The sequence below is a fragment of the Chiloscyllium plagiosum genome, chromosome 23, assembly GCF_004010195.1.
Source record: "Chiloscyllium plagiosum isolate BGI_BamShark_2017 chromosome 23, ASM401019v2, whole genome shotgun sequence".
Taxonomy (NCBI): domain Eukaryota; kingdom Metazoa; phylum Chordata; class Chondrichthyes; order Orectolobiformes; family Hemiscylliidae; genus Chiloscyllium; species Chiloscyllium plagiosum.
This window is the reverse complement of record NC_057732.1, coordinates 31391518-31401509: the sequence shown is the minus strand read 5'-3', so window position 1 is coordinate 31401509 and position 9992 is coordinate 31391518. Positions and strand designations below refer to the sequence as shown.

The 9992-nt window shown below is 43.0% G+C and overlaps 1 protein-coding gene across 5 annotated transcripts in view; it reads left to right on the top strand.

Moving 5' to 3' along the window:
* The window catches only part of ccdc146 (coiled-coil domain containing 146), a 145562-nt gene that overhangs the window by 52816 nt on the left and 82754 nt on the right, over positions 1-9992 (top strand). For all 5 annotated transcript variants that reach the window (XM_043713819.1, XM_043713818.1, XM_043713820.1 and 2 more), the window contains one exon: positions 4303-4360. In XM_043713819.1, coding sequence (XP_043569754.1) covers positions 4303-4360 — 58 coding nt within the window. The remainder of the gene's footprint in view (positions 1-4302; positions 4361-9992) is intronic.

Here is a 9992-nt window from a genome sequence, read left to right as displayed (position 1 = left end):
CTTGACCTCCTTCCACCCATCGCATTTCCAACGCCCCTCCCCCAAGTCCCTCCTCCCTACCTTTTATCTTAGCCTGCTGGACACACTTTCCTCATTCCTGAAGAAAGGCTTATGCCCGAAACATCGATTCTCCTGTTACTTGGATGCTGCCTGACCTGCTGCGCTTTTCCAGCAACACATTTTCAGCTATGGACTAGTGACCAGTTATCAGTCAAGTCTGTACAGAACCCTTCAGCTCCAACTCACCTGTCACCAGCTCAATCACTGCTTATTCAAACAGCTACTTATGCAATGTTTTCATAAATGTCAGATTTCTTGTTTTCCAAAACATACAGCAATCTTTGGAAATATTGGTTTCAGAACAGTTCTTCCTCATTTTAATCCATAATTTTAAAAGCACAAGAAGTTGATGTCTTATACTTCAACAATTTACATGAAGAGTAAAGTCATTCATAATTAATGTACCACCTTTTTTATATGCCATGTTATCTCCTGGTTTATTCTCTGTCCGACAATATAACTTATGTACAATATAACTACGGTTAGGGGGTCTATAACTCCTCCCACCACTACCTTCTTCCCCTTGTTATTTCATACCTCCATCTATATGGGTTCTACGTCTCCTGATGCAGGATCATTTCTGGCTTTCACATTTATTTAATCAAATACTAACATTGCTACTCCTTCTTGCCTATTGTTTTGAAAAGTGACATACCCCTGAATATTTAGTTTCTAGCTTTGATGTTCATGTAACTATGTCTCTGTGATAGCTATAAGATCATACCGATTAACGTCTATTTCTGCTATTAATTGATTTATTTTGTCCAAATACTACATGCGCTCAAGTAAAGAGCCATCAAATTTTGCCTTTTTATCTCCCTTTGGTCGTATTTCCCATTGTTTTTCCAGGTTTGTACACTCTGTCCCTTCCTGTCCCACTCTGGGTATCATTATCCAAAAAGCTGTTTTGCAATGCATATATCATAGAATCCCTACAGCACAGGAATAGGCCATTTGTAAAAAGTAACCCACCCAGACCTGTTCCCCTAAACTATTACTCCACATTTTCCCAACTAATGCACCCAACCTACACCATCCCTGGAGACTATGGGCAAGAGATAGGATTTATAATCATCTGGAAAGGAATAATTTGATTAGGGATAGTCAACACGGTTATGTGAAGGGTAGGTTGTGCCTAACTAGCTTGATTGAGTTAATCGAGAAGGTGATAAAACAGTTGGATGAAAGTAAAGCAGCTGATGTGGTGTATATGGACTTCTGTAAGGTGTATGATAAAGTTCCACACAATAGGCTATTGCACAAAATACGGAGTTTCGGGATTGAAGGTGACTTAGCGGTTTGGATCAGAAATTGGTTAGCTGAAAGAAGACAGAGGGTGGTGGTTGGTGGGAAATGTTCATCCTGGAGCTCAGTTACCAGTGGTGTGCTGCAAGGATCTGTTTTGGGGCCACTGCTGTTTGTCATTTTTATAAATGACCTGGACATGGGCTGAGAAGGACGGGTTAGTAAATTTGCAGATGACAGTAACGTGGGCAGAATGTGGATAGTGCCGAAGGATATTGTGGGTTACAAAGGGACATAGATAAGATGCAGAGCTGGCCTGAGAAGTGGTAAATGGAGTTTAATGCGGAAAACTGTGAGGTAGTTCACTTCAGAAGAAGCAACAGGAATGCAGAGCGCTGAGCTAATGGTAAAATTCTTGGAAGTGTAGATGAACAGAGAGATCTCAGTGTCCAGGTTCATAGATCCATGAAAGTTGCCACCCAGATTGATAGGCTTGTGAAGAGCACATGGTGTGTTTGGCGTTTATTGGTAAGGGAATTGAGTTTTGGAGCCACAAGGTCATGCTTCAGCTGTACAAGACACTGGTAAGTCCGCTCCTGGAGAATTGCATACAGTTCTGGTCACCACATTACAGGAAGGATGTGGAAGCTTTGGAAAGGGTTCAGAGGAGATTTGCCAGGATGTTGCCTGGTATGGAAAGAGGAAAGGCTGAGGGAACCGAGGCTGTTATCGTTGGAGAGAAGAAGATTGAGAGGTTACTTAATTAAGACGTATAAGATAATCAGAGGAATAGATAGGGTGGACAGTGAGAGCCTTTTTTCTCACATGGTGAAGGCTAACATGAGGGGAAATAGCTTTAAATTGAGGGGTGATAGCTTTAGGACAGATACCGTGGGTAGTTTCTTTACTCAGAGTAGTAGTGTGGAATGACCAACGTTAAGGGCATTTAAACGGGCATTGGAAATACATATGGATAATAATGGAACGGTGTAGATTAGATGGGCTTCAGATTGATTTCACAGGTCAGTGCAACAGTGAGGGCCGAAGGGCCTGTACTGCGCTGTAACGTTCTATGTTCTATGTGTGAGTAGACAGACAACTTTCCTGTTTTTGATATGGTGTAATGTCAGCAGCTTGGACATCAGTTTCTCAACTCAGATTTGAAGATCCTTGTGCTGTAAAAATGCGCCACAAATGAATTCACTCTGGATCGCTTTGGTGTCCAGCAGCATACATATGCTGCAGTAGCAACATACCATCTGTCCCGTTTTCCCTCATAATTCAATTTAATTTATAAGTTAATGCTCTTGATTCCCTGCTCTTTACACTTTATTGTAACTTTTTTTACAAATAAAATATCAATCTTTTTGTTAACCAGCATTTTCTAAGACAGAAGAAAAATACTACAATCTAAACACAACCTGAAGACATTGCTTTTATTTTAAAGACTGGAATTATTTATCAATCTGACTCATCAATTAGCTGCTTTTTCTGCACGTGTTGTTCATGATGTCACTCCATTGCAGGCAGTCCTCTCAAACTGCACCTTTTATCCTGTCCCACTCATGTCTGGACACTTTACTTCTTGCAGCAATTTTCAGTTAGAGCACATCTATCATATTTGCACGAAATTCTCAGTTTCATTTGCCCAGCCATTGTCCTACTTAGATGACGTCTCCATTCATATTGACCATGCTCTTTACTGATTGGATGATGCAAAACAATCCCTTTTTTATGTGGATCCGTTCAGAATCACTTAACTTCTTAACTCCTTCCTTAATAGTACTATGAGTGTACCTACACCAAATCAACAGCAGCAGCTCAAAAAGGCAGTTTACCATCAGTTTCTCAAGGGTAAATAGAGATGGATGATAAAAGTTGTCCCAGGCAGCACCACCCACATCCAACAAATTCATTATATTTTAAAAAATTCAAAATTGAAATAATGTTTTAAAATCAAAACTATAGATGAACATGGTGGTTCAGTGGTTAGCATTGCTGCCTCACAGTGCTGGGGACCTGGGTTCAATTCCAACCTCAGGTGATAGTCATTGTGGAGTTTGCATATTCTCCCTGTGTCTGTGCATGTTTCCTCCCATAGTCCAAAGATGAGCAGTTTGGTGGATTGGCTATGCTAAAATGCCCGTGTCCAGGGAATTATAGGGGGTGGGGGTCTTGGTGAGATGCTTTTTGGAGGGCCAGTAGGCAACTGGCCTACTTCCACACTGTAGGGATTCTATGATATTGCAGAAAGGTGTTGTTGAGGTAAGTAACTGGCCATGAACCTACTAAAAGTCAGTGCAAACCCATAGGCCAAATAGCATATTTCTCCTATTTCATATTTTTCTGGATGTATTCTTCACTAATAGCAGAATGCTAGACAGTTCAGAACATATAGGAGTGGAGCCACATGAAGATTGGGTGGGAGGTTCCCTTCCTTAAAGGGTGTTCATAAGCCATTTATATTTGTACAAACATCTGTAGAATTTATGGTTTTTATAAGTGATAGTTCGGTACAATTCAAACTTCTGTATTTGTAGACCAGTACCATAATAATTACACAAATGCTGCCTCAGGAGGCTTGGCATTGCCAGTAACTGGCCTCCATTAATACAATGATACCTAACGTCCAATTTGGTTGAGGTGTTAACTACTGCATTTTGTGGATACTTACAACATTTTGGCCCTGAAAATGCACCAAAGGGAATTACTGCCTTAGCTTATAAGCATGGAGAAAGTCATGTTTGAAGCTTTTATCCTGTAGTCTGATTATTCAGCCACTTAATGCTACTTCTGCTCAAACAAAATCAATTTTTGCACAAGGAATTTTTTTACTGAATAATGTGAGTTAAACAATATCAGGAAAAGAGCAAAATAAGAATAGTAACAGATATTTTGAATTAGAAGACCTTGAATTAAGTGTAGACTAAATTTCTTTTTTGTGATCAATGTTTGTTACTTCAACAGATTGAACATGAATTTTGTTTTGTTTTTCAGTTTGCAAGAAGAATTGGAAATGTTTAAAAAAGACTTTGAGAGACTACCGAAAGCTGCAGTGAGTTGTTAAGCCTACCATTCATTCTCTTAAAAGAGCATGCTTAAAATTTATACGCTGAATAATTTACCTTGATACATACATTATTTGCATGTTGTTTTAGCTTTATTTGTATTAGTGGTGCTCAGGAGAAAGTTATGACCTCCAGTACTGAAGATCAGAGTCAAAAAGTGTGGCGCTGGAAAAGCACAGCAGATCAGGCAGTATCCGAGGAGCAGGAGAGTCGACGTTTCGGGCATAAACCCTCCATCAGGAATGTGGGGGAGAAGGCGGTTGAAAGATAAATAGATAAACACCTATGTCTTATGGTCTTATGGAGGGTGGGGGTGGGGCTGGGGGGGGGGAAGGTAGCTGGGAAGGCAATAGGTCAAAGTAGGTTAGAGGTAATTGTGCTAGGTCAGTGGGGAGGGTGGAGCAGATAGGTAGGAGGGAAGATGGACAGGTAGGACAAGTCAAGAGGGTGGTGCTGAGTTAGAGGATTGGACTAGAATGAAGTGAGGAAGAGGAAATTTGGAAACTAGTGAAGTCAATGTTAATGCCATGTGGTTGAAGGGTCCCATGGTGGAAGATGAGGCATTCTTCCTCCAGTTACTGGATGCTTTGGATTTTGTGGTGGAAGAGGCCCAGGACTTACATGTCCTTGGGGGAGTGGGAGGGGTAGTGGAAGTGATCAGCTACAGGGCGGTGGAGTTGTTTGGTGTTTGTGTCCCAGAGATGTTCCCTGAAACCTTCTGTGAGTTGGTGTCCTGTCTCCCCAATGCAGAGGAGACTGTATTGAGAACAATGGACAGAGTAGATGAGGTGGGTGGATGTACAGGAACATCTCTGCCGGTTGTGAAAAGATCCTTTGGGGCCTTGAACGGAGGTGAGGAGGTAGGTGTAGGCAGCGGCAAGGGAAGGTGCAGGTTGTGGAGGGGTGTGTGGACATAATGAAGAAGTCACAGAGTGAATGGTCTCTGCGGTTTGCAGATAAGGGTGTGGAGGGAAATTTATCTCTGGTAGGGTCTGATTTCAAGTGGCAGAAATGGCAGGGAATAATGCACTGCATCAGGAGATTTGTAGGGTGGATCTTTGGTGAGGGAAGGTTCCCCACCTTTTCCTCCACTACATTGATGACTGTATTGACGCCACCTCATGCTCCCACAAGGAGGTTCATCAACTTCACAACACCCTAACCTCAAGTTCACCTGGACCATCTCAGACACCTCCCTCCCCTTCCTGGACCTCATCTTCGTCTCCGGTGACTGACTCAACACGGACATTTATTTCAAACCCACCAACACCCACAGCTATCTGGACTACATCTCCTACATACACCTACCACCCATAAAAACACAATCCTTTACTCCAAAGTCTTCTGCCTGCACTGTATCTGCTCCCAGGAGGAGCAATTCCACTCTAACACATCCCAGATGGCCTCCTATTTCAAGTACCGCAATTTCCCCTCCCATGTGATCAACTCCTCAACTTCCTGCAACTCCACTCTTAAACCTCACTGCTGTAGCTGCAACAAGGATAGAACCCCCCTCCCCCCGGTCTTCACATTCCACCCCACTAATCTCTGGATACAGCACACTATCCTTAGCCATTTCTACCACCTGTAATCAGACCTCCCCAACGCTATCTGTGCTCCGCAGAGACCATTCCCTCTGTGACTCCCTCCTTAGGTCCACACAACCCACCAACCCATGCTCCACACCAGCCAGCCATCTTCCATTGCTGCGGTAAGAGGTGTAATACCTGTGGCCACACTTCCCCCTCCACCTCCATCCAAGGCCCCAAAGGATCTTTTCACATTCTGAAGAGATCTTCCTCCACATCCACCCACCTCATTCACTGTTTCTGATGCTCTCGATATATCAGGGAGACAGGGCACTAACTCATGGAGCGTTTCAGGGAACATCTCTGGGACACACGCACCCTCCGCCCTGTGGCCAACTACTTCCACTCCCCCAAGGACATGCTGGGCCTGGGCTTCCTCCACCACCAAATCCAATCCACCTAACAACTGGAAGAAGAATGCCTCATCTTCTGCCTTGGGACCCTTCAACCACATGGCATTAACATCAACTTGGACATCAACTAGTTTCCAAATCTCCCCTCCCCCCACCTCATCCCAGATTCAACCCTCCAACTAAGCACCACACTACTGATCTGTTGCACCTATCCGCTCCACCCTCCTCACCAACCTATCACAATTAACCCCACCTGCATCCTCCTATTGCCTACCCAGCTACCTTCCCCTACCCTCCTATTTATGTCTCAACCTCCTTTCCCCTTCTACATTCCTGATGAAGGGCTTATGCCCAAAATGTCGACTTTCCTGCTGCTAGGATGCTGCCTGACCTGCTGTGCTTTTCCAACGCCACACTTTTCAACTCAATGGTGCTCAGCCCTAACTTACATTAATGATTCAGCTTGGCAGTACTAATTGCATATACCTAGACTATGAATCATACATATCTTGCAGGGTGGAATGGGACCATTCAACCTGTTGAGTCTGCACTGACCCTCTGAAAAGCATCCATCCAATCTCTATATCCACCCATTTTAACCATGGATATCCCACCTAACGTGCACATTCCTGTGACACCACAGTGGAATTTAGCATGGCCAATCCAACTAACTTGCAATAGACAGTCACCCAAGGCTAGAATTGAACCTAGGTCCCTAGCACTGTTAGGCAGCAATGTTAAACACTGAGCCACCATGTCATCCCTTAAAAGTGCAGGGTGACTGCCAAAGTAATCTACACATTGGGGAATTGAACCCCAATCTCCCATATGACAAAGTTAAAAATCACACAACACCAGGTTATAGTCCAACAGGTTTATTTGGAAGTACTAGCTTTCAGAATGCTGCTTCTTCATCAGGTAGCTCTGGAGCAGGATCATAAGACACAGAATATATAGCATAAGATCACAGTGTCATGCAACTGAAACAATATATTGAACAAACCTAGAGTGCTGTTAAGTCTTTCATCTTTTCGAATGGGTTGCAGTTTTCAGTTCATTAATATATAAATCCCAGAACTTCTTTTAAGTCACATTCTCGAAATAACAAGGTTTTATTTTTAAAAAGTGACATCTCAGCTCAGACAATCCATTACAGGTGTGAGGTTAGAGTCTGTCTGTATCCCTATCTTGGGTCAGACAGGATCTATTTCCAGAATAGAAATTTATAAAATGTTACATGGATTTACTGCCTGCATTGACTGCATTGATTGTGTACTTTTTGAACAAAATAGAATGTATCTGCACTTAAAATTCTGCAAATGCATATTCACCCCATAGACTTATATGTATATGCGTGCGTGCATGTGATGGGGAGAGAGAGAGAGAAAGAGAGAATATGTGTGTGAGTGTGTGCATGTGAGAGTGTGTGTTTGCATATGTGTGTGCTTGGTAGAGTGTGTGATGAGTGCGACGGAGTATAAGCCTGTGCATGGGTGAGAGTGTGGTGGGTGTATGGGAGAGGGTCTGCGTGAGTGTGTGAGTATGTAAGAGTGTGTGTGAGTGAGAGTGTATAGTGTAGTGGGGTCACCTGTAGTGTGACATGAACCCAAGGTCCCAGTTCCCACTCTGCCAAACACACAGACACATACACACACACACTCTCTTACATACTCACACAGACACTCTGTCATACACATGCTCTCTCTCAGACACACATATAACCCCCACACTCTCAGCCACACACACACCTTCTCATAGGCTTATACACTGTCACACTCACACACGCAAACACACTCTCTCCCACGCACTCACACTCACACTCTCTCCCTCACACTCTCCCTCCCCCACCCCCCTGCCTTCACATGTAAGCATATGTGGTGAATTTACATTTGCAGAATTGTAATTGCAGATACATTCTATTTTGTCAAAAAAGCAAACAATCTGCAGGCAGTCAATCCATGTAACAGTTTTATAAATTCCTACTCTGGAAAAAGAACCAGTCTGATTTAAGATTGGGAAAACAGACAGACCCTAACCTCACACCTTTGTAACTTGAAAGAAGCTCTGGGATTTACCTATTAATGAGCCAAAACCTGCAACCCATTCTAAAAATGAAAGACTTAACAGCAATCTAGGTTTGTTCACTATTTCATTTCCATTAATTAAGGCCCTTAAGTAGTTAATTAATGGCCTCTTAAAGGTTTAAACCTGCCACCGACCTGATTACCTGTCTGCTTGGAGTGGGAGAGAAGTGGCTACTTTTCTGATGGGGAAACCAGAGTGCGCTATCTGCTGGGTTGGCAAGACCCTCCATTTGCCTTAACCTAGGAACAATTGGAAACAATTGAACCAGTGGTGACATTGGAAAGGAGGTCAAGTGTCAGTGACTCCAAGCCCCTGCCAGGCTTTGTGTCCAACCAAACCAACTTCCCGACCACCCTTTCTCCCCACAACCCAACAAAAAAGTTTTTTTTTTTGCTAGTGCAGCTCTTCATAGTTGTACAACCTCGACCACCTAAGAGCCCAAGAATCTGACCTGACCCCGCATAAATCTTTGATTAATGCTTGATGTAGTGTGATTTCTCATTGGTGGGGGACAGGGGATACTCACCAATGAAAATGCCCATTCCCACATCTTGAGCAGAGAACACTAAACCCAGTCCATAATTCCCTAACAAAGCTGCCATTTCATGCCTACTGACTTGCCTATTTAAGTTAATTCACTATTCCCAGAACTCCAATCTGAACAATAATTAAAAATTTAGACAACACATGGTACCATGGATGCAGTTCTATATTATACATTCAATTATTTTTCTGTTTAACAACATAAAATTCTGGAAATATTCAGATGAGAGAGACACAATGAGTGCAATACTGTTGATGTTGTATACATGGATTTGCAAAAAACAAAAATAACCCAAGGAACTGTAGATGCTGGAAATCAGAAACAAAACAGGAATTGGTGTAAAATCCCTGCTGGTCATAGAGTCATAGAGATATATAGCACGGAAACAGACCCTTCGGTCCAATTTGTCCATGCCGACCAGATATCCCAACCCAATCTAGTCCCACCTGCCAGCACCTGGCCCATATCCCTCCAAACCCTTCTATTCATAAACCCATCCAGATGCCTTTTAAACATTGCAATTGTACTAGCCTCCACCACTTCCTCTGGCAGCTCATTCCATACATGCACCTCCGTCGGCATGAAAAAGCTGCCCCTTAGTTCTCTTTTATATCTTTCCCCTCTCACTCTAAACCTATGCCGTTGAGTTCTGGACTCCCCCACCCCAGGGAAGAGACTTTATCTCTTTATCCTATCCATGCCCCTCATAATTTTGTAAACCTCTATAAGGTCACGTCTCAGTCTCCGACGCTCCAGGGAAAACAGCCCAGTCTATTCAACCTCTCCCCATAGCTCAAAACATCCAACCCTGGCAACATCCTTGTAAATCTTTTCTGAACACTTTCAAGTTTCACACCTTTCTGGCAGCATCGCGGAGAGAAAGTGGAGTTAATGTTTTGGGTCCAGTGACCCATCTTCAAAACTGGGGTCACTGAACCCAAAATGTTAATTCTAATTTCTCTCCACTGATGCTGCAAGATTTGCTGATTTGCAATCATTTATGTCTGATACATTGCAAAACAACAAACTTGTAAGCAAAGTTGCCAGT